At 51.3% G+C, this 24,143-nt stretch overlaps 1 protein-coding gene across 2 annotated transcripts in view; it reads right to left on the reverse strand.

Annotated features, from left to right (window-relative positions):
* SIM2 (SIM bHLH transcription factor 2) overlaps nucleotides 1–7,540 on the reverse strand; it is a 70,416-nt gene extending 62,876 nt beyond the window's left edge. The window contains exon 1 of one of the 2 annotated variants that reach the window (XM_020789312.3): nucleotides 6,517–7,535. In XM_020789312.3, coding sequence (XP_020644971.2) covers nucleotides 6,517–6,691 — 175 coding nt within the window. In that variant the 5' untranslated portion in view covers nucleotides 6,692–7,535. Of the gene's footprint in view, nucleotides 1–6,516 lie in introns of both variants that reach the window. The other variant, XM_072994123.2, reaches the window with a different exon arrangement.
* Between the last annotated feature and the right edge of the window lie 16,603 nt (nucleotides 7,541–24,143).

Genomic DNA, 24,143 nt, shown 5'->3' on the forward strand with positions numbered 1-24,143 from the left:
GGACAAGTAGTCACGAGTAGCTCCGGGTTTGCAACTTGTTTGTGGAGAGAAGTTGGCGGGACAGAAAGGCACAAACCTATGTTTTTTGCTCCGAACTGTCGCTGCTTTTCCCTCTACAATCTACTGTGCCCATTTTTTAACGAAGTACTGATAAAGCAAGTCAAAACATCGTCGTCCCGCTTGTAAAATAACAGCCCGGCAGCCCTAGAAATCATACAATTAGTAAACGTGATTACAGTGATTTATAGTTCCAAAGGGAATTTTTAGCCCTCCGTTGAAGGGGCCTGCATACCTATTCACAAGCACAATCATAAATGGTTTATAACCCTAGGCTTTCAGCGTTCGAATTTACCGCCCCCGCCCCAGCCAGCCTAAGGCCGAGAATTCTGCAGAAAGTGGCGAAGAAATGTCTCTAACATCTAAAACACGTTGAAATTATTTTTTTTGAAAGTATGCACATTTATGCCTTAAAATGTAAGGGAAATCCCTCCAACATTTAGACTAATCTTTTTTTCAGAATACTGTAATAGAATTTACTCTCGAATTGCACCAATAAATATGGAATACTGCTTATGAGTGTTACATTGCATTTATTTAATTGAAAAGAAACCACTGTGCAGCCTGGTGCTGTAGATGTTCACTGGGAAGCAAGTCCCACAATTAGTCCTCCTTTATAATGTCAGCAGTTGTATTTTCTTTATTCGACCGATGATCTGCCTACATATTTTCAAACTGTTTTCTACACAATAATATACTAACACCTTGATTAAAATAAAATAAAATGCTGATGCTTCAGCCAGAGAACTTCATAAAATCCACACAGCCCAAATGGCATCCAATTTATAATCCTCAAGCCTCTCACCATGGAGCAGCCTGGAAGAACTGCGTAAAACAAGAAATAAGCAGTTGAAAAGTCCAATCCAGCGCATGCCTACTCAGAAGTAGGCCCCTATAGTTTGGTGAGACCTACTCTCGGGTAGGTGTGTGTGGGAACTACAGTTTACGGTAACAGAAACTCATTTTCCTCATAGTAAATCTGATTTTATATATAATGGATCATGTTATATCACAGTAGGAAAGTACAGTATTGCACTGTAAATTGTCGTAAATCATGCTTAGACTTTAACAGCTCTGTGGATTGAACCACAATACGAAATTATTAAGTTTTTATTTTCTTGTCATTTCTCCCTGTCATATTTCCCGATTAAGGAGCCAAACAAGATAACACAGAGTGGCAAGTGCGCATTCCCAAAGAAGTGAGTCCCACAGAGCATCATGGAACGCACCTCCAAGTAGGCGCACACATTTCTTTTAGACTTTCTAGGGAGAAAATAATGGCGTGCATTGCCAGTAAATCCATTTAAAATCAGGAGGAATTCCTTTCTCTGACAAAAGTGTCTTAGGACTGTGTTTTCTGTAAGGTTAAAAAAGAGATGAATCTACACAGTAATAGTAATAGAGCTGAAGACACCCCATAGAGTCAATGAGATAAGGTAATAGTTCAGAGGTAGCATCCCAATCAAATTAAGATGGGCTACCAGTGAGGCAAGGAAAGTTACTCATTTATGGTGCGTCCACTCAGAAGCAGACCCAGTTGTTTAGCAGGTCTTATTCCCAGCTGTGTACAGGAGTGCAGTCTTCATAGGACTGCCTACTTCTTAACATTCCCAGTGTGGTGTAGTGGATAGATAAACTAGTTCTCTGGAGAACAGGGTTCAAATTCCCACTCAGTCATGGAAACTCACTGGGGGATCAGAATTGGTAAAAACCACTCCTTAAATATCTCACTTACCTTGAAAGCCCTTTTAGGGTTGCTATAAATCAGTTCTGACTTGACCACACACACACACACACACACACACACACACACACAGAGAGAGAGAGAGAGAGAGAGAGAGAGAGAGAGAGAGAGAGCTATCTTGTCCTAGTTACAGTCAGAGCGATTAGAGCAAGACAAGCACGAGTTTTGAACACTTTTTCACACTCTTAGTGAAGAAAGGAATCCAACTAGCTGTGCAAGATGCTATTACTGGGATACAACTGGTGTACAACTGATTGTACAGTATTCACTGCTGATTTATTAATCTGAAACGTGGCTGTGATTTTTGAGTACACCTGATTAAAAATAAGTTCTACCCAGACCAGTGGGTCCAATGGCTTCTAAGCCCATATGTGTGTGTGTGTGGGGGGGGGGCTGAGACGTTCTCTAGAGAGGATCCACTGGTCTCAAGTCCCATGAAAAGTAGGGTATCCTGGAAGAACCAAAGAAACAACTGCCCCCCCCCCGCCAAAGGGATCCCAGCTTTCTCTCACCCTGGAAGAGACTAGATTACCTTACTAGTTATTAAGCAACCTCTCTAAGCGTTTTTGTTTGAGCATTAAGAACTTCTGTCAAGTAAGAACCTGAAACTTCAAGGTTAAAGCCAAGCCGAGGAATCGAAAGGGAGGCGTTTTGTTGACGAGGAGAAATCCTGTTGTCCTAAATCAGCCAGCCAACTCCAGGGGGCGCTCTTCTTAAACCTCGGCGGGCGACGGTGGCCCTCCAGACCTGGATCCCTCACCATTGGCTACGCTGGCGGGCGTTGCCCTCCAGGACCTTCCAAACTGGGGCCGCCCTTTGCCCACCTTTTCCTTAAGATACGGACTTCCAAAGGCTGTAATCCCACAGACCCCATAGGCTGGGGCTTCTAGAGGTTAATGTACTGCTGAATGTTGGGGGGGGGGAGAGGGCAGGAGAGAATCCAGAGACACTTCCCAGCTTCTTTCACGTTCCTCTTTATTTCTTGAAAACAGAAAGCCTTTCTGGGGGGGGGGGGGGGAGGGGGCCCGCCACATTCTGTTCTTCCTTTCTCATGTAGGGCTGGCGCCCAAGTCTCACGGGGGGAGTGGTTCAGACACAGAGAGGGTCGTTTGCCCCTGATGTCAAAAGGGTCAGTTACCTCTCTGACCTTCAGTAAGAGGGTACCTCCCTCTGAGGCGGTGGGCGGGCAAGCGGGGGCCTGGGGACAAGGCTGCAAACCCTAACTTAACCCCTTGTGAAAGCCCTTGCAGCGCCGAATCCTCCTGCAAGTCGGTGTCCGCTTTTAAAGCTTTAGGGATATCGCGTCGCCCGGCAGCATCGTCGGCACTCTCTACCTGTTGCTTGCTTGCTGCTCTATGAGGAAAGGCCCCAGAGGAGGCGGTGCTCGCGGACCATACTCACAGCCGAGTCCCGCTTGGAAGCCACCCGCCTCCCTTCCGTTTTAGCGCGACTCCGTATTTCAAGGGGCTTCCCAATTTTAAAAAAGTGCGAGTCAAAAGGTTTCCGAGAAAGCCCGTCCAAATCTACGGCATATGCAAAATATCCACATCCGATTTCACAGGGGAGATGGGCAAAAAAACCCACAACTGAACAAAGAAGCCCTACTCTGTAAAAGAAGAGCCTCCCTTCCTTTCCAGCGTCGCCCCTGCCCGGATTGTAGAGGCAACGAACCGAAGGGGCCTAAAATGACTTTCTCGTTTCGGGGAAAGGGGTCGTATAAAAACGCACGACACCGAGGGCTGTTAGCAAGCAAGCCAAGCCACAGCTACAGCAAGAGCGGCCTTGGGGTCGAGGAGCCTAGCCGACGCAGGGAAGGGCGCCCGGGACCCTTTCGTGTGTCCTGGGTTAGGTGTCGGGGGGGACGGGACAAGAGGCCGGCCGGAGCGGAAAGCGGATTTTTTTGGAGTCTCTCTTTCAGTTTTAGACGCGGGAGACCCTCACCCCAGAATTTCGAGGGCAAAACCCGACTAAGACGTATTTTCGCTCACCCGCCTTCGAAAAGGGAAGGAGTGGGCGAGAATCTCCCGTTTTTTGAACTGCAGGCATACTTTTCGGGATTTCAGAGTGGCCACTCGTCCGAGCAGAAAGTTGAGGAGGGGGAGGGGGAGGGGAGGGGGTCTCTTTGTGTGGCGAAGATCGTCCCCGAGCAGCCGTCTCCGGCGCCAGGTGGAACGAATTCTGTCGATCTGATCGATCACAATCTAAGGTGTCTCTATCTTGCGGCCTTAGCAATCATCTCCGCTCAACCCCATTCTGGCCTGGCGCTGCTCCTGCGACAAACGGGGCTCCCTCCTGCTGACGGCGCAAAGAGTTCCGCCGCGGCTCCTGTTCATCGGGAGGGCTGACGGGCTGGCGAGGACGTCGGCCGACGGCGCAACCCCCGGACGGCGGTGCCCGAATGCAAAACCCGCAAGGCGGGCAGAGAATCGACGGCGGTGGAAGGATAGCTCGCTCGTTCAAATATACGCTTCTAGGCGATCGAGTCTCCCTGGAAGCAGTGAAATCCAGATGATTTCTGAGCAGAATTGAAGCGTTTCGAGCTGCCAAGATTTGCCAGCTACTTTCGCGCGCTTATAACGGCCCTCCGATCCAATCTCAGCGGAAAGTCCTCCCAGACGTCTGCGGCTGGAGAAGACCCTTGTCCGCCCCTTCCCAACCGCGACGCTCGCTCGAACTGCGACCCCCCGAGTCTAGCCTGGGAGGACCTCAGCTGAAGCTCTACGGGCTACTGACCAAAGACACTTAGAAGCCCGGATCCCGCTTCTTTCAGGGACACCTATTTTTCACATATGCAATTCTTCGGGACTGAGTTGCAGCCCTGCGAACAGGATTTACTTAAAAGTGGGCCAGATTGAAAGCAATCGAGTTTATACTATAATAAACGCGTTCGGGATCCAGCATGTTTTAAGCAACAGATTTGGAAAGTCACCTCCGATTTCTTTGTGTAAAAGCCCCGAAGTTACCAAAAGCCCACGATTTGAGCACTTTGCACGAAAAGAAATTTCCATTCAAGTCAGTAGTTGCGATCTAGGCTTAATCGAATTTCTTGCAGAACCACTGAAATCATAGCACTTAAGGACCATATATCCCAATAGGTCTGCTTTAAAGGAGGATGCAATCCAGTGGATTTTTCTTTCAGATCAAGTAATCAAGGTTTCCGTGGTAACGGCTCTTACCTGGGTGTAAGTGCCATTGAACTTAGCAGAACTTGCTTCTGGAAAGATCTATCTAGACAGGAGAGCGAGCCTTGGTTTCGTTTGATGGTGCAAGAGAGGCAAGGGCGACTAAACTCTGGGCCTTCTGCTGCAATCTCCTGCACACCGACTTCCGAGTAAGTTTCAATAAACAGTATCTTACTTCTGAGTAAACATGTAGACATCATGCTGTTCATTTCACCCTGCCCTACTCAGTGAGTTCTGGCTAAACCCGGTCGAATTTCTCCTTGAGGATGACCTTGCATAGTACAGATGCCAGAGTAAATCTTTAGGAGGGAAGGTGCATAGTAAATGCATGTTTGCCTTTCAAAAATGCATTTACTAGTCCCTCCTCTTCCCTACTTTCTGTACCCTTTTTTAGAGAAATAGATGGGAATAAAGTCAACGCCCCCCTTCGTTTTTTTCCCTTTTCTTCTTGGCGTGCTTATTCTTCGGTATTGGAAAGTTAAATCACTGCTACAGTTTTGGATTGCAGAAATTTTACACACCTGATACAGCCGTTTCTTATGAAATCGCTTGCTACCTCCCCCCCCACCCCGTTTGTGCCCAACAGAGAAGGCAGGGGACTGGAAATACATTTTGTTCGAAAAGGTTATATCAGCGCCTTTTCTGATGGGTTCTTTAGGAATTCAGACAGCAAAGGGTTTTTATAAGTCTTATCACAAGGGTCCTGTCACGGCTTTAACCATACTCGTTACCTTCCCGGAAAGGTCATCATGATGGTATTGTTTGTTTGGTATTACTGCGGGGAAATGTTTCGTGGCCGTTTTCAACAGCACTTATTGTCCTACAGGATCATTACCTTAAACTATTCTAAAGTTGACAGCCAAGGGCACACAGGCTCTCTCTTAGCTAACAGAAGACTCCCAGGCCTATGCTCATCCCAAGCCCCTGAAAGAAATGCCGCTCAACTCCTGGGTATGTCCTGTTAAAAGGAGTGGAATTACTCCGGCAAAAAAGGTACCGAAACCAGCGAGATTTCCCTTGAACTCCGGTGTCTGGAAAGAACAGGCCAGCCTAGGCCCGGCGCGGCAGCTCGTTCGGTGCCCTCGAGAGTCAAAACCTTCGGAAGGCAGTCTGCCAGCCTGGTTTCCCTAAGAGCTGAGGCTACATTTAAATCAGTGGGACTTTGGGTGAGCGGGTCGTGGCTAGCTGGGGACCTTAATTTCGGTGGGTCGTACCCTGGATTGAACTGGTGGATTCCACTGTTGTTTCCTTTTAATCTCTCTCTCTCTCTGTCTGTCTTTCTGAGCGTGTTTAACCAACACGGTGACTCCCGAGGTCATCCCTGCCAGGCGGGCTTGTTCACCACCGTCCCCCAAGGCTCCGTTCCCCCCGCTGGAACAGAGGAAAGGGTCGCCCGCCCGGCCTGCTCCTTCCTCCTTCCCGAAAGCCAGCCTGCCGCGGCCGGAGCAGGCGAGACAGCTCGGCCCGAGCCGCCGTTTCCCTCCGAGTCGGGAAGCCAAGGAAGCGAAGCCTCTGGCCCGCAGGCACACTCACCTTCTGGGAAGACGGCCCGCATTTTCAGGTAGCTGGTGGTGAGGCGGATGATGGACGCCTTGTCCAGCTGGGAGGTGATGGCCGAGGGCAGGGGCAGCAGCTTGGCCAGCTCGTAAAACTCTCCATTCTCCTTCTCCCTTCGCGTCTTGGCGGCGTTTTTGGACTTCTCCTTCATCGCGGCTCCGGCCAGGTGTCACTCGCATAGTCGAGCCCGGGGCGGCGGCGGCGGCGTCCCCCTCGTCTGGAGGGCTGCTGCGACCATGGACTTTGCCTCCGGGCGGCGGGAGGAGGAGGAGGAGGAAGAGGCGCCTGAGGTTGGGTCAGCTCCGGCACTGGGCACGTCCGCGGGGAGGGAAGCCGACCAACCCACGCTACAGCGGGCAAGATTCCGGCCGCCTCTGGCGGGCTGGGCGGCAGCGTCGGGAGATCATCCGAGGGCCCTCCTGCCGAGTCAAGGTCCCCAGCAGGCTGCGGCTGAAACAAAGCGGCCCCGGCGCCTTCCTCTCGCCCGCTCCCAGCCCACTCCGGATCAAGAGGGGCTGATCCCTGAGTCCATCCGGGCGGGGAATCGGAAGGAAGAGGCCGGAGCGAAACCGAATCTCCTTGCTCCGGATAGGATCCGATTTGCCCTCTCCTGCATCGAAGCAAGGCGAACCAGCCTCGGAGCCGCTGCCTTTGCCCTCTGCCACCCCGAAACACGTGCGTGCTCCCTCTGTGTTTATTTTAGACCCCTCTCGGGCCAAACGGGTCTGCCTGGAGCGCGTCACGCCAGCCCGTCTCTTATTGGCGGGGGCCCTTCTTCGGCTGGGTCGGGCACGCGGAGGGCGGGGAGCGCGCTCGCTCTCGCTCTCGCTCAAATCGACGTGGGCGGCGTGTGAGTGGGGGGCGGGGGGGGCGGGGAGGGGCTGCGGTCCGGCCTCTCTGAAGAGTAACCGAAGCCGGTTTCCCAAAGGCAGCGGCCCTCAGTCCTGGGCTCGGGTGCGAGGGATGACGCGCCTCGGACACCAAAGCGCGCCGGCTCCTTCCGCCAGAGAGCGGGGCCAAGGATCCACCTGGCCGCAGCTCCGCCCCCCGCGCGCAGAAGGCCCGCAAGGAAAGCCTTCCGTCACTCCGAATCAGACACCCGGGGTCCCTGCGCCCGATCCGCCTCCTTCGCCCTCCTTCTTCGCCTCCGCCGCGGCGAGGCTGGAAGAGAAGCGGCGAAAGCGACGGTCTCGCTGCGCGGCTCCTTTGCAGGCGAGGGCGGAGAAGCCCCGGACGAGAAGGAAGAGGCGGAGGACGCGCCCCGTGACGGCAGGAGCGCCATCAAACCACCCAAACACAGAAAAGACCCAATTAGCGCTCGAACTCGGGGAGTGGAGAAGGGCGGGAGGCGGACGGAGGGGGCGTCCGGGTTCCCGCCCGGGCGGATCCTTCCTATTTCGCCGCCCGTGTCTTCCTACAGCTCGTATGTCGAACGCCAAAGGGCCGTTTCCCAGGCTCCCGATCCACACCAGCCCCCTAAGGGCTACTAGGCGCCTTCTGACGGGCGGCCTCTTTCCCCCTTTTACTTCCCCACTTCAAAGAATCGCCCCCCCCAATTGTTTTCAAGTGCTCTTCCCGCAGGCGCGCGCGCGCTCTGGGTACACGGAGAAGGTCGACAACTCTCTGAGACTCAACGGGGTTGCTTTCCATTAAAGCCGTGGGGCGCTCTGGCCCCCAAGCCTTGACACTGGCCGCCCTCCTAGCCTAGAGCAAATGACATTTACTTTTAAGGGAAGTAGGGGTTGTTTTTTTTCTCCAAGTGAGCGGCATGGAGACTGTCCTTCCTACTGTTAGTTCCAGCTCCTGCATGAAAGTTTTGGAAGGAAAGTCACAAGATTTCATCGGTAATTTCATGGACGCACCGTTCTTTTAGAAGCTTTTGTGATTTCTAGAGAAATCATTATCTAGATAAAACGGCTAGGATCTGCGGGCCTCAACCGGGTGCACATTCCCTAGGAGCAGACTGCCAGATCTGCTATCTTAGTTGTTTGTCTTGAACAGCGCTTACATGAATTCAGTAGTAAACGTGATTATGACCTGGTGGTGCAGTCCTGGGGGCAACTCTCTATGTACTGAGATGGGAATAATACTTTTCGAAACCAGCGGGATTTACTTCTCCTTAGGATCGTGCTGTAAATCGAGATATTTCACGCTATGAAGTTCCTTTCTTTCCTCCATGTAGCTCAGGTTGGGCTGTACGGTTCTGTTTCCTCCCATCTTGTTTCCACTTCATTGGTCCGTGACCTCACCTTTCCCTCCTATTTGAAAGAATCTGAAGATTTTGCGGCTTATGATTAACTGTGCACAGGGACTGTTGGATTGATCAGTGAAGTGTCTCCACCCTAGGTTAGCAGGAATTGCACGAGAGGCGAAGATTTCTGGTTCTAAAACTCCACCCACAAGATGATGCCTGTGCGGTTCAAACCCACGCAGATTTCCGCAGGAATCTCAGCTCATGGAGCTTGCCTCCGGAGAAGTGGGGTTTATTGCTGCGTAAGTAGGTGTGGGATCCTGCTGCTGCGGATCAATACTATGGATGTTTCCTTAAACTGAAGCCCCACTGTGTTCAATAAGATTTCTGGGGAAGTGTGGACAACCTTGTAGTTAAGTCCTGCTGAATTTAGCGAGGTTTTGAGTAAACATCTTTAGAACTGCTCTCTTGGGTAACTAGACGAGTTCAACTCTCTCTCTGTTTCTGTTTAGGCTGTTTAGAAAGTAAATGCCATCAAACCTGTAGAATTCCTTCCCGTTAAGAGCATGTTTATGAAATGGGCTGGAATCGCCTCACCCTCCGTATCCATTGCATTGAAAGGGTGGGTCAAAAGTTCATTCAAAACCTCATTCTTTTTTCATCTTACCCTTCCTCCTGATCCAGGACTCCCACACCCCTCATCTCGTTAAATGAGAACAGAGGGTTGTTTTTTTAAAAAAAACAACAACAAGAAAACTGGAAGAGGTAACACATTTTGACAGCCACCCTAACGGGTTTGGTGCAGAGCTAGGCGGATCTCTTCGGCCTGGCCAGGAAGCCGTAGAACAATCCACGCGCCGAGGTTTCAGCCTCTCCACAGGGAGAGCAGGCCTCGGCTCTCCAGTGAGGGCCGCTTCCGTCGTCTATGGCTTTCCCGATAGGCCACAGACGGTGCGCCCCGAAGTGGGGCCGATCGCGTTCCGGAGGGCAAGGCCGCCCCGCTTCTGGCGCTAGACTCGAATGAATCCGACTCTTGGCCTCAAAGACCAGATGAAGCAAACAGACCCGGGACTGGGTTGGGAGGACCCGTCGCGGACGATCAAGCACGCTTGACGGGTGGGGTGGGGTGGGGTGCGGTTGTAAGGAACTGGAGGCGCCCCAGGGGCTCAGGGCAGTTGACGTGACGGGCTTATTCGAAACTCCGGCTTCGAACCTTTCCCCTCCAGGGAGGTTTGGACGGGATTTGTGTCGGTTTCCTGAATCTCCTGAAATCTACCGAGAGGCACAGTTTTGCCCACTGGCACAGTGGCCAATGGAGCAGCGCCACCGGGCACTGTATAAGCGACGGTGGGAAGAAGGGGCCAGGTTTTCAAAGAGCCCTTACCTCAAGGTCGCTGGTGTAAAGCACGCCTAAGGGGCCCCAGCCGGTCCTTCTTTTGACCAGCGGTCCTAAAAATACAGACTTAGGAAGTTCAACTGAAACGAACAAGGCGCGCACCCCCAGCCCATACATGTTAACTCAAGAGTAAGTGCAACTGAGTTAAATAGGAGTTACTCCCACCTACAGGTGGATGGAATGGCAACAGGAGATGACGTGGAAGGCGCCTATTAAAAGAGGCGCCTTGCCGTTTGAGAGCAATGAGTGTTATGTGGACAGATCGTTTTGAAAACCTACATTCAAAGCCCCCCTATAACCCGGCCATTATCTGTGCGATAGAGTAACCAGCAGTTCTACGCGCAACCTGTTGAGTTGCAACTCCCTTACAGCTGCGCCGGCGACGGTCAGCTCTGGATCGGGCGCCCCAGCTGCTGCGGCTGCTCCGGCGTCGTCCCCCTCCCCGCATCTCCGCTGACAATGACGGCCCTTTGTGAATTCATGCGCCCTGACTTTAGCGGGCGCTGCCGGCGTGCCCTCTGACGCCTGCAGGGGAAGTGCGGGGTGCGCTTGCAAACGTCTCCCTTTATCCTCCCGGGCCTAGGCATGTTCTTCTGGGAAGTCGATTCCACCCACTGCTTTCAGCAGGCTGACAACGGCAGTGCTTCTCTGGAGCAGGAACCTGTGAGACTGTTACGAGGTTATTGTGGCCTAGGTTTCCAGGAACTTCTGCTCACTACAACCAGGGGCATGTGATGAATTCCACCAAAGCTTAAGCTTTCATAAATGCACTGTCCTGCGCAAGATGTCACAGGACTCTTCGCTGGTTTTGGCGCAACAAAACAACACGACTACCTTTTTTTTTAACAGCAGCCCCCTGTGGGTTGGACCTTGGGCCCACCCTCCAGGGTCCTACGTAGCAGAAGCAGCAGCTGCCGGGGTCGGTGTGTGGGTTTGATCGTATTTTCTAGTAAGCCCCGCTCTTCTCCTATAAGGCCATCGAGGGCTCCGCTCCTCTTGAAAATCACAGGACAATCAGATTGTCTCTCTGATGGCATGGAACACCTTCCCCTTTTCCTTTCTTTTCCTTTCTTTTTTTTTACTTCAGAGCCACAGTGGTGGCAGCTCTGATAATCTGGAACCAGCAACGAGCAAGAACTCTTTAAGAATAACGTTGCCAAAGGACCTTTCGGGTACCCCGCCGCATGAATGACTCTTTAATAGCTGTGTGATTTCAAAAACAGGTACAGTATTTGGAAATAGGTTCAGTAGAAATTGATCGGACTTAATTGCTCTGTAAATCTACCTCCGGCTTCGCAGCAAGGAGGCTTAAGATCGCTTCCAGCCGCTGGAAGGGGAGGATCCTTTCCGGATATGAAATCCTATACATAGTTACCGGGGAGAAAGCTTCCTTGAATACAGCAAGATTTTTATGTAGGCATCCTTCAGTCTCAAGAGACTACGGTAACGTGCTCTTTATGGAGGACTTGGAACAGCGTCTAGTGTGGCTGAGAAGGCCAATTCGAAAGTGACCATCCCTTCCACCCTGAAGAAAAATACAATCTGTCCCCTGTTCAGTTCCCTGATTTTGCTGGGACTGCCTCTTCGCCTCGGCCTGCTGGACAAGGGTCTCTTTAAATTGGGAGAGGCCATGATGCACCGCCTGCCGTCAGGCTGAACGCTCAGATGTCAAGGTTTTCCATCTGTTGAGGTCCATTCCAAAGCAAAGTTTACCTCTGCACAAACCTACATTGGGGCCCCCAACTCTTAAAGACGGATTCTTTCTTCCACATAAAGCACAATTTGCCAGTAGGATGTGGCACCCTCCAAGCCAGAGAGAGCTGTCGGAGCGTCTTTGTCTTAGAGAACTGCTGGATCGCTCGGTGGTTTAGGCATCTCGCTAGGGAGCCAAAGGCTGGGAGTTCGATTTCCCGCTGTGCCTTCTGGACAGGGGCTGGACTCGCGGATCCATCGGGTGCCTTCCAGCTCTGCAGTTCTGTTATTAGAGAAGGTCCCAGCAGCCCCACTGGGGCATCTGCAACACCAGCAACCAAATACAGGGCTGGGAGTTACTTGTTTCACTGCGGCAATCCTCTGGTGGTGTATACCTCGCCTTTAATAAGACTGAGCACGTTCAAATACGTGACTCGATCATAGGAAAAAAGCTGATCCCAGGCAAAAATACCACTTCCAGAGTCTCAGTGACGCGTGAGAGCCTGGACAGGAACGAAACTCGGCTAAGATCCAGCTATTTAGAGCAAACCGGAAGTACAAAGAACGGTTCTTGAAAGCAGATCCTAGCTGCTAATGGATCACTTCTTTATTTATATATTGAAAATATTTATAGCTCCCCTCATATTACAGAATCTCGGAGCGGATGACAGAACTGGTCAACAATTTAAAAACATAAGATCTTTATAAGAATTTAAAATGAAATAGTTTAAAACATATTAGACCTGAGCAAACCATGATCATTAACCCACAAATAACAAATAAGTGTGTTCTGACTTGGCCCCAAAATGATGCCGGTGTTGGCGCCAATCAAGCCTGCTAGGGGAGGGCATTCCACATTTGGGGTGCTACCGCGGAGAAAGCCCTCTCCTCTGTCTCCCCGTAATGAACTGTTCTCAATTGTGGGACAGGAAGAAGGATTTTCCCAACAGATCCTAGTGATCGGGCTGGCTTGCACAGGGAGAGAATCTACAAAGCTTTCCAGTCATTAGAAAAGGGCGGCCTCTGTGAACGACCAGTGGATTGGGACCATAGAGTGGCAGTCAATGTCAAAGGAAGAACGTTTATGGTCTGGGAGGAAGAGGTAGATGCGGATGTCGATAACAAATGCACAGAGTGTTGGGAAGAAAAGAAGTAGGACGTTACTTAAGCTTTTTACAGAGCTGTAGGAAATAAGTTGCCTTGAAATCCATGGGACCCTCTCCATAAGTGAGGTGGGGACTCGGAGCAGAGTCAAACCCTCTTCTCCACAAACAGAGAATAGAAAAATAAAGTTCTAGTTCACGGTTAGTTCACTATTAACCGAGAACTACTTGGAAAGTATTGTTTCAAATTTCATGGGGAAAAAGTAGACGAGCAGATTGGGGAATCTATTATAAAAATGGCTGTTTGGAGAGTTGAAACCTTCCCTCCCCACACACACACACCCCAAAACTGCAGCCTCATGCCAGATCAATTCGGGTACAGATTCAAACCTTGGGACCCTTTTCTTCCTTCAAAAAAAAAAAAAAGTCCTTGTGATTCACAGAAGAACAGGACCTTTCGGGTGCCGCCCGTAAGATTACCTGGTATTTCCCTCTATTGTCTATGCTTGCAATGGGGACCTTAAACGGTAATCGCCGACATGTTTACCTTTTCGATTTGAGAACCTCTCTCTTCTGCCTAGAGACTCACAAAAAATTAACGAGACCGAGGCGAAGGTTGGACCCAGGCTTAGTCATGGGCAGAGCAGAACCACGGGAGTCGAAAGGATCTAAATTAGTCGTGATTTGTTCCATTGATTTCAGTAGGTCTCTTTGGATCCCACCCGGAGGCTCCCTTCCCAACTGGTGGGGAAAATGCAATACTCGGAGGTGGAGAAGTCTGAACTCAAGTGGGATTTAGCGCCATATTGGTAGTGTTAACGTCGACAAAATTAGACATTCCTTCTCCGCACCAGATTTATTTCTTAAAAAAGTAAACAAAACAGACCTGTAAGAGGGGAAACTAACCCACCAATAAAAATCTGGTCCAATATTTTGTCTTAAGACTCCCGTTCTCCCCACCTCATCTGGACCCCCTCAGACTCTACAGTTTCACTCTTTGGGGGTGGAAAGCATCCCTCTTTTCAGGGAGACTCGAGGATGATTTCAAATACAGTACATTTACTTGAAAATTCGTCTCCAGCTGGTACCGGAGGATCTCTCTTTTCCACGGAATCTCTACAAGGGGACAATTAAGAAGCAAACAGATGGCCCAGTGGGAAAACATGACTTTTTTCGGCCCTAACTGAGGACAACTGACCAACTGAGCCCCCGCGCACCGAATCAACCCGACGTAGTGCCCTGGAAATAAAAAGGAAGCCATCGCTTTAAACAGGGCTTAACTGGGTGATGGGTCGGACTGCGGCAAACCACGTGTTAAAACGTGGACCGAATTCAAGAAACAACCGCCCCCCCACCTCTTCTTCATTAACATTGAATTGATCATGTGAAAACAAGACCTGTTTTGATCCCGACGAGCCAATAAGATCGGAAATTACTATTACAGTGTTTTAATGTTTGAGACGCAAAGTTTTTTTTATCAGAGGTACCCTTTCCCATACTCGGGGGGAAAATATTCTAAGCCTCCACTTCAGTGTCCTTTTAACGGTTATGAGAGATGGGAAACTATAGTTTGAGACAGACACAGACTGAGAGGGAGAGAGGGAAAGAGTCCGCCGGCTTCGGTTTCCGGGGCGAGTCGGTCTTTTCACTTCACAATTGCTCGAAATGGTACCTCCGTCCGTGGCGCTCGGGTGGGACTTCTTTTCATTCGTTTCTCTGCAGATTTGGCCATGAAGTGAATAGAAGCACTTATGGGGATTAAGTCAACTGGATCTTAGCCACCCTGTAATGTATAGACCTTTTAGTTCATCAGTCAATTATTAATATTAATCGTCCTGGTAGTAAGGTGGCGGGGGAACCATTAAATCATTAATGAATGAATGAATGAATGGAGACTGCCTTCCCTTCCGAACGGCATAATTACCAGGGCATTTTTGCTGCTTATCCTATACTCCTCGGCGGAGGCCCAGGGTGTATCACGCTCAGAAGAAGTCAAAGGGGAATCGGGGCCATTAGAGCGATAGTTTTGTATGCCTCCTCTGAAGCACAACTTTGGGGAGAGCGGGGCGGCAGATGCCATCAAACTGAAGCTTGTTTTCAGTCCGTTTCCTCTGGAGGCTTGCTCAAAAGTAATATTCCTTCCCTTCACACTCTTCCCTTCCTCGCTCCTTCCTAAATGCTGGAAAACACCCCCCCCCCCATTTTGTCAACCCGAATAACTAACTCATCATTAGTTATTAGACTAACTGCTGGCGCAAATAAACATTGATTTCCTGTGGGAAAACGGTGTTTGCCTCATCTCCTCGCCTGTGCGTTCCTATTGTAAGGAATCTACACCAGCGCGGTCTTCGAGCCAGTTAAGCTGACATTTTGCGGGCGGACCTGTGCCCAGATGAATCGCGGCCCCCGCGACTGTTCTAGAGGAGACCTTGCCAGCCGACTGGCCAGGCTCTTTGCTTGATGGCCTCCCGCCCGCCCGCCCGCCGGTCGAGAGCTGTCCCCCAACTCCGGCCCCGAGGTAACAACAAAGCGGACGGATCCCTGTGCTACCTCCCCCTTTCCTGAGAAAGGAAGCGAACCCTCAAGTTTTTGTCTTAGTTCAAGGAGCTGGGAATAAGGAAACAGCTTCACCAGGTGGAAAGGAAAGTCCTAGCAGAACGATGGGTTTCCCGGCCCTGTTCTGTTGTGGGCAAGCGCAGAATCTGTCCCAGAGTTTGGACAGAGTGTGTAAATTCCATGAATTCATAGGCACTTTTTCCTCACTAGAGAAAGTGGAGGAAAAAGAAAGCAAGAAGTAAGCGGGCGATGCAGAGAAAAGAAAGGTTACTTACCTGTAACGATGGTTCTTCAAGTGGTCATTCTGTGAATTCACACAAAGGGTTAATACCAGCGCCAGCGTTGGGCCTCTCGGAACGTTTTCTAGCTGCAAGAGAAAAGTAACAATGTTTAGGACTACCCCTACTGCGCACGCCCAGCCTAACCGTCCCTCAGTTCCATTTGTCCGCCATAGGCCCTCGAGTCAGAGAGATGCCAGTGACAGACAGACAGAGGGGAGGCCGGGCGGGATTGTGTGAATTCACAGAATGACCACTTGAAGAACCATCGTTACAGGTAAGTAACCTTTCTTTCTTCATCGTGGTCTTCTGTGAATGCACACAAAGGGTGATTAGCACGCTTACTAACCGGATGGTGGGCTGTCACTGAAGAGCCGATGCTAGCACTGCCCTCCCGAATTTGGTCTCCTCTTTTGCCCTCACGTCCAATCTGTAGTGGGTTATGAAGGTAGAGGCATTAGACCACGTAGCGGACCGGCAGATGTCGGGCAGGTCGACGCCACGAAGTAAGGCAGTGGAGGAGGCAACAGCCCGGGTGGAATGGGCTTTAAGTCCCTGTGGAGGATCTCTGTGGTTGAGCTCGTAGGCAAGGGCGATGGTAGACACGAGCCACCGAGAGAGCGTGGACGGCGAGGCCGGGCAACCCTTCTTAGGGCCAAAGTGGCAAAGGAAGAGTCTGTTGGCCAGGCGAAAGTCTTTGGTCCTGGATACGTAAAAAGCTAAGGACCGTCGAACATCGAGCATGTGGAGCATGCGTTCAACATCAGTCGTCGGAGACGGAAACAAAGTCGGCAGAATAAGTGGCTGGTTGACGTGGAAGTCGGAGACCACCTTAGGAAGAAAGGAGACGTCCAGGTAAAGCATAACCTTGTCCTTAAAGAACTGAAGAAAAGGTTGGTCATGGCGGAGAGCTGCCAACTCGCTAGCTCGACGAGCAGAGGTAATAGCCACTAGGAATAGCGTTTTTAAAGAGAGCATTTTGAGGTCACAGGTAGCCATAGGTTCAAATGGGGGTCTGGATAGGGCATGCAGAACCAAATGGAGGGACCACTGAGGGAGTGGAGGACGAACGGGAGGTCGGAGGTTAGAGAGACCCCTCAAAAACATCCTGACGGTAGGATGGGAGAAAAAGCGGGATGAGGGAGAAGCTCTGGGCTGAAAGAAGACAACCGCAGCCAGGTACACCTTGATAGTAGAGATAGACAGGTGGAAATCAAACAGGTAACGGAGATACTGCAGAAGTGTGGAAAGAGACACAGGTGAGGAGGTGAGATCCCTCTGCTGGGTAAATTTCAGAAAGCTGTTCCATTTGTAGGCATACAAGCGAGACGTGGAGGGTTTGATGGCATTGGTCAAGACCTCCTGAATTTCTGGACGATCCTCCACGCCGTCAGATGGAGCGTGTCGAGGTCGGGGTGAAGGACTTTGCCTGCTTCCTGGGTCAGTAGGTCTGGCCACATTGGAAGGGTTACTGAGTCCACAGCCATGCTGACTAGAGTGGGAAACCACACTTGGCGAGGCCAAAAGGGTGCGATGAAGATGGCCGGAGTCATCGAGCGTCGGAGTTTGATCAAGGATCTCTGTATTAACGGGATCGGTGGAAACATGTACAAGAGACCCTGGTTCCATGGAATCATGAATGCGTCGCCGAGCGAGTGGTGACCGAGACCTGCCCGGGAGGCATAGCGGGAGCATTTTGCGTTGTGAGGGGATGCGAACACGTCCAGCACTGGGGTCCCCCACTGGTTGCAAAGGTCCTGGAAGACCAGAGGGTTCAACTCCCATTCGTGAGTCTGATAGTGAAGCCTGCTCAGAGTGTCGGCAAGTGTGTTGTCCTCCGTGGCTACATGGATGGCCACCGGGTAGATATGATGACGGTAACACCATTCCCAAAGGAGGATGGAGAGATACAGGAGTGAATGAGAGCGGGTTCCTCCCTGCTTGTTGACATAGTGCATTGTGGTAGTGTTGTCCGTCACTAGCTGAACTCCGCGGCCGCGGAGGAGAGGGAGGAAGGACTTGAAGGCCTTGATAACCGCCAGCAGTTCCAGGTAATTGATGTGGAACATGGCTTCTTGAGGCGTCCAGAGGGCGTGAATGGTGCGGCGCCCGCAGTGCGCCCCCCAGCCGGACGGACTGGCGTCCGTTGTAACTTGAACGGTGAGACGGAGTGGACGAAAGGGCCGGCCAACCGTGAGATGGGGTGTGTACATCCACCACTGGAGTTGTCTGGTGAGCTCCGGGGTGACACGAAGGCGTTTCCTTTGACTGTCGATCATGGGGTCGAAAAGGGTGAGAAACCAAGATTGGAGCGACCGGAGTTTGAGGCGAGCGTGCGCTAGCGCCGGCGTCGTAGAAGACATCAGGCCGAGGAGGTGCTGGGCATGGTGGGCTGTCACCCGAGCACCGGGGAAAAATTTCCTGATGGCTCGTCGAATCTTGTGTATTCTTTCCGGGGGAAGAAAGACTCGACCCTTTACAGCGTCCAAGCAGACCCCTATGTATTGAACTGTCTTGGAGGGAATGAGCCGGGATTTCTGATTGTTGACAGTGAGACCGAGATTGGAAAGAAGATACAGAATGAATCTTGTGTCTTTCAGGGATTGCCTTCTCGAGGTGGAGACTACGAGCCAATCGTCCAGGTAAGGGTAAACGTGAATGCCCCTGAGACGAAGGTAAGCCGCCACCGGAGCCATAACCTTGGTGAAGGTCCGGGGAGCTGTGGACAGACCGAATGGCAGGGCCTGGAATTCGTAGACCGTGTCCTGAAAGATGAACCGAAGGAACCTGCGGTGGTCGGGGTGAATAGTGACGTGAAAGTATGCGTCCTTTAGATCTATAAGGACGAACCAGTTGCTCTTTTTCAGCAAGTGCATGATGGACTCTAAGGTAAGCATCCGAAACCGTCTGGGTCGCAGGTAAGTATTGAGGAGTCTTAGATCGAGGATGGGTCTTATGCCTCCTCCGCTTTTTGAGACGGCGAAGTAGCGGGAGTAAAACCCGCATTGTACGTCGTGAGGTGGTACTGTAGAGATGGCCTCTTTTTCTAAGAGAGATGATATTTCTTCCTCTAGCGAGGAGTCGAAGGGAGAATGAGTTATGAAACCTAGCGGAGGAGATCTTATAAACTCCAGCTGGTAACCGTGCTGAATAATTTTTAGAGCCCAAGTGTCGTTTGTGATGACAGACCAGTTGTGAAGAAACGGTTGAAGGCGGGTGGTAGGTGGTGAGTGGGTGAAAACGGGGGGCCGAAAGTCAAAGATACTGTTTTTGTTTTCTGCCAGGTGGCTTAAAAGGTTGGCGGCGATGGGGCGGACGAGGGCGGTATCCCTGATAGCCCTGGACAGAAGAAGAGGACTGGCCAGAGCGCTGCTGAGGAAGGTGTTTGTAAGGACGGTATTGTTGGGAAGATTGATACTGTCCATAAGATTTACGCCATTGAGGGCGTCGCTGTCTAGATTGAGACTGAACAGAATAAGACTTAGCAGTTCTCTTAGCCTTATGAAGGTCCTCCAAATGGGAGTCGGTCTTTTCGTTGAACAGCCCGGTAGCGTCGAAGGCGAGGCTTTCAACTTTTGATTTGACGTCCTCCATTATGTCCGCAGAACGGAGCCAAGCATGGCGCCGGATAGAGATGGCAGACATGAGGACTCTGGCAGAGATTTCTGCTGCATGTCTGATGGAAAGACGTTCATACTTGGATACCGTCTGAGCTTCCTCATATGAGTTGAGAAAAGCTTGCCTGGTGTCTTCAGGTATCATTTTCAACCCAGGCAAAAGTTTGAGCCACAATTGTTTGTGATAAGCTCCCAAAACAGTTTGATAATTTATGACTCGAAGTAGCAAGGTGACAAGGGAGTAGATTTTCCTGCCGATGAGTTCCAGCTTTTTACCCTCCTTGTCGACTGGAGTAACATGAGCCTTGGCGGAAGGCCTTGAACAGCTTGTTTCAACAATGAGTGAGTTTGGAATGGGATGCTTGAGCAGAAAATGAGTATCGGCCCCATGAATCTTGTAGAAGTGTTCTGTGCGACGAGGGACATTAGGTGTAGCCGCAGGCTGAGCCCAGAATTCCTTGATGGCCTCCATAACTACAGGCACAAAGGCTATACTGGGGGGAGCGGTACTGTCTCGTTTTATGTCTCCAAAGAACAAGTCCTCTCCCGGAGGGGAAGGGAGATTCAAGTCCAATTTAAGCGTCTTGGCAAGCCTGGACATCATCTGAGAGTAAGAAGAAAAATCCTCAGATGGAGAAGGAGCGTGAGTATCGCCAGTATCGGAAAGCACCAGATCACCCGGAGGTAAATCATGCGGTGGTAAGGGTGGGGGTGGCTCCTGATCGGAGTCAGAAGACCGCTCCGTGGACACCTCATCTGGATCAGAGGAGAAGACGTCCCTCTTCTTCCTTGGAGGGGGCTTCTCGACGTCGACCTGCGTTGTCGGGGGTCGAACGGGGACCACGGTCGGTGCCGAGGTGGGAGGGGCCGGTTGCGGTGGAGGGGCAACCGGTACCGGAAGAGGGTGGTCTTTGGCTCGAATGGCCCGGCGTCGGCGTCGAGGTCGGGTCGACTCCGAAGAAGAAGAGACATATATGTACCGGATCTTTTTGCGGTACCGGTCTCGAGAGGCGGATGTCGACGACGAAGGAGGAGACCGCGAACGGCCGCGTCGACGTCGATGGTGCTTACGACGCTTAGGGCGGTCGGAATCCGCCGAACGGGAAGAAGAGGACCGACGTCGGTGCTTGGTACGACGTCGATGAGAATGGTGCTTCTTCTTAGAGCGTTTACGCTTAGAGGATTTCGAGTCCGAGCGATCGCTAGAGTCGGACTGAGTGGAAGCTCGATGCCTCTTCTTCGATCGTTTCTGTCGAGGAGACTTCGACCTCGAGCGGCCGGAGGACGGGGACCGACTCGGGGAGCCATGCTTCTCCGTGCGAGAACGTTTGCCTCGAGGAGATTTAGACCTCGAGCGCACAGGTGATCGAGGTATCTTCTCTCGAGGAGATCTCGAGTCCGAGTGTACGGACGAGATCGACACGGGAGGCGACCCCTGGCCCGCAGGAAAAGGGCTATGTGGGGCAGAAGCGAGGCCAGTAGTGACGGCGACTAACTGGCTCGGCGTCGGGGAAGACCTTCCCGAAGGCGGTATCACTTCAGTACGTCGAGCAGGAGGAGGTGCGGGTGCCTCGGCCGAGGCCCCGAAGCGCCTCGACAACTCCTCAAGAATTGGCGATGGGATGGAACCCGAGCTCGGAGAAAGTGGAATAGATGTCATTTTAAGCTGGGCAGCCGCCTTAGCTTTGGACGATTTCGACGGCTTAGCTTTCGGAGCCGGAGGCTCGGGTGAAGCAGGAGCGGCCGATTTCGACGACGCGGATTTCTTCGACATTTTGGAAACTTTGGAGACGACTGAGTGAACAGGAGCTGCTCGAGAGGTGGAAGCCATTTCCCCCTCAGAGGGCGCCGTGGAAGACAACGTTGACTCCCACAGATGAAGTTTAAGGCGCTGTTGGCGAGCCTTGAGAGCGGCCTTAGTGAAGGCTTTGCAGTGTGGGCAAGCTTTGGGATTGTGCGACTCGCCCAAACAATACAGGCAAGTATCGTGGCCGTCTTGATGGGGGATTTTGCGGTCGCACACCACACACCTGCTGAACGGCCCTGAAGGGGACATAGGGTAGTAAGGAAACCGAAACGACAAGTCCAAGGATAAGGCAGAGCAGTCCAAACACAGTCCGAGTAAGCCAGAATATACACCGGGTCGTCAAGTTGAAGGGAAAAAGCGCTAGGGTAGTCCGTGAGCGAAGCAAAGGTCAAAGCCAAAAATCAGATAGATCGCAATAACGCAGCAATAAACGCAGCTAAGACGAGAGGCTCCAAACCGCTAGGCGGAAAAATGGAACTGAGGGACGGTTAGGCTGGGCGTGCGCAGTAGGGGTAGTCCTAAACATTGTTACTTTTCTCTTGCAGCTAGAAAACGTTCCGAGAGGCCCAACGCTGGCGCTGGTATTAACCCTTTGTGTGCATTCACAGAAGACCACGATGAAGAATCGCAACGTTACAGCCCAGCCGGATCGTTCGGATTTATGTGCCATTTGGTCTAGAAAACCCGCTTTTGAATTCCGAGGAAATTAGGAAAGATTCCCGGACAACCGCCGTCCGCTTCCCTGTCCGGAGTCATTAACACATCCTCTAATGAATAAGCGGGACTTGAGGAGCGTCGGGCGGGCGGGGAGATTTGGGCAGGAGAGAAATCCCTTTGCCTTTGATTCCTCTGGGCTACGTTTAAGTCCTGCCGAATCTTTCTAGATTTCACTGGTTTTCTCTTTGGACAACCAAGTGTCCACCTTTTCCTAAGGAAGGCGTCTTTTGTTTCCACTCTTCAACCGTGTGTCTTGTTCCGAGGACCACATGCCCTGGACGGGTCAGTTGTAAGGGTTCTCTTCCCGCTGCGGGGGCGCGGTCCCTTGATCCGGAGCAGCTTCGGCGTCAATCAGCGATGAGCGCAGAGGAGACGCGCTAACGGAGCGGGCTGCCTTCTGCCGAGGGGAAGGTGCCCAGGGCCGCGTTGCTAAGGGTCGCCGGGGCCCTAAGCTCACGGTGCTTGACGTACCCGAAGCGAAGGGGGCTGCTTTGCAGCGAGCCTTCAGGTCTTGCAGAAAAGGGATCAGACCGCACTTCTTTCTCCCAGAATGCATTGCTCGAGGCAATCAAACACGTGCAATACCTATCTGTGACTAATTATTTCAGTCTGCAAATCTCCATTTTAAGATTAGGTCTAAACTGCAGAGCTGCATGGCCATAACATCTGGTCTCATTTTTGCTTTTCTGCTAACTTTCTGAACCACCTACTCTGATGAAGGGCTCCAGCCGGCTCGAAAGTCTGCACACCTTTCTGGCGTTTCCTTGGCGTCAAGACAAGTTTCAGGTTTCCCCCTCACCTAGGAGGACTATCTGTGTTTTTAAGAGAGCCATTAACCTTTGAGAGGCTTACTTCTGAGTAAACAAAGAATAAGGTGGGCACTGTGCTTTTTTTAAAAAAAAAGGGGGGCACAAGAATGACCCAATCTTCTGTATTTGGCATCTTCCACCTTCCCTACGTAGCAGGGAAATATAACCCAATGATTAGGCCTATTGGCTTGTTATAGCCCCCGGAAAGTGTTTACTCTTTTTATAGCATAGCATAGGCATCCTTCAGTCTCGAGAGACTATGGTAACATGCTCTGAATTGAGGAGTGTCCTCTCCAGAGCATGAAGCCCGGGTAAGGTAATATGGAGGATAGGCTGTTACCCAAGCAGCAGATCCCCCCTCTCCACATTGCTGAAATGGCCCAATGGAAAGGCATATTTTTATAAATAAGTCGAGAATTGGGTCCTTTAGGGTCTTCTCTGCCCTATGTGGTAAACAATGGGGCTGAGTCTGGGGAAGGTGGTCGGAGATTTTCGGTCTCCCCTCAAACTCAAACCCAAGAGTGGGTTGTCTATTTATTATCTATCCATCTGCTTCCCCCCCACCCCACCCGCCCCATGCAACCATATCAAGAGGGGAAGAGGGGGAGAAGCGTGAGCCCCAGATGCTTGTTGCGAGCTCTCCTGACCCGGGTAAGCTAAGAGATGACCTTCACATTAACACGTTAATAGAAAGGAAAAGCGAGCCAAAGAGTTATGGGCAGAAACGTGAAGACTTTAAAAGTCGGAGGCGCAGCAGCCTGTTTACTTTCCTTCCGACTCCTCGCTTCTCTTGCTTGGGAACCCATGTCTCAATGTAACAGAAACAATGTTTGTACAAAGACTGCACAAACAAGGAGCCGGGTTTACACGGCTTAAGCAACCGGCTTTTATGTTCCGTTTCATTCTGAAAACAGCCTTTTATGTTAGACCTCTTTCTCCCTCCCCAACCCCCACCCCCCACTCCCACCTCGTCGCCCTTTCCTGGGTCTTTTGGCCCACCCGACCTCAGGCTATATTGGTTTCCTCACTTTTACTTCGTCGTCCTCTTCAACTTTTTTTAATGACCAGCTTTTCTGACATCTGCCCCAAGTAACGTAATCTAAATGAAACAGTAGTGAAGTTCTGAGGTGGGGTCGTTCGGGAACCCAAGTCGGCTGGATCACTGAACGGTTAGTTACAAGGCAGGAAATGTCGCCGCTCACGAAGACAGAAGGAACTTCAATAAGGCAAAGGTGAATGAATAAAACGTACCAACAGGGTACATGTTCTCGGTGTTTCTGTGAATTCAAAAATGCGAGAAATATATGCCTGATGGATCCTATTTACAGCGACTCTATGACTGGGGTCACAAAAGAAGTGACTTCCAAAATGTCCTATCATTTGACAGCCCTGCTGTTAAAAGCCCCAAATGCCCTACTAAGCCCTGCAAACTACGGG

The sequence above is a fragment of the Pogona vitticeps genome, chromosome 3 (genome assembly GCF_051106095.1).
Source record: "Pogona vitticeps strain Pit_001003342236 chromosome 3, PviZW2.1, whole genome shotgun sequence".
Taxonomy (NCBI): Eukaryota; Metazoa; Chordata; class Lepidosauria; order Squamata; family Agamidae; genus Pogona; species Pogona vitticeps.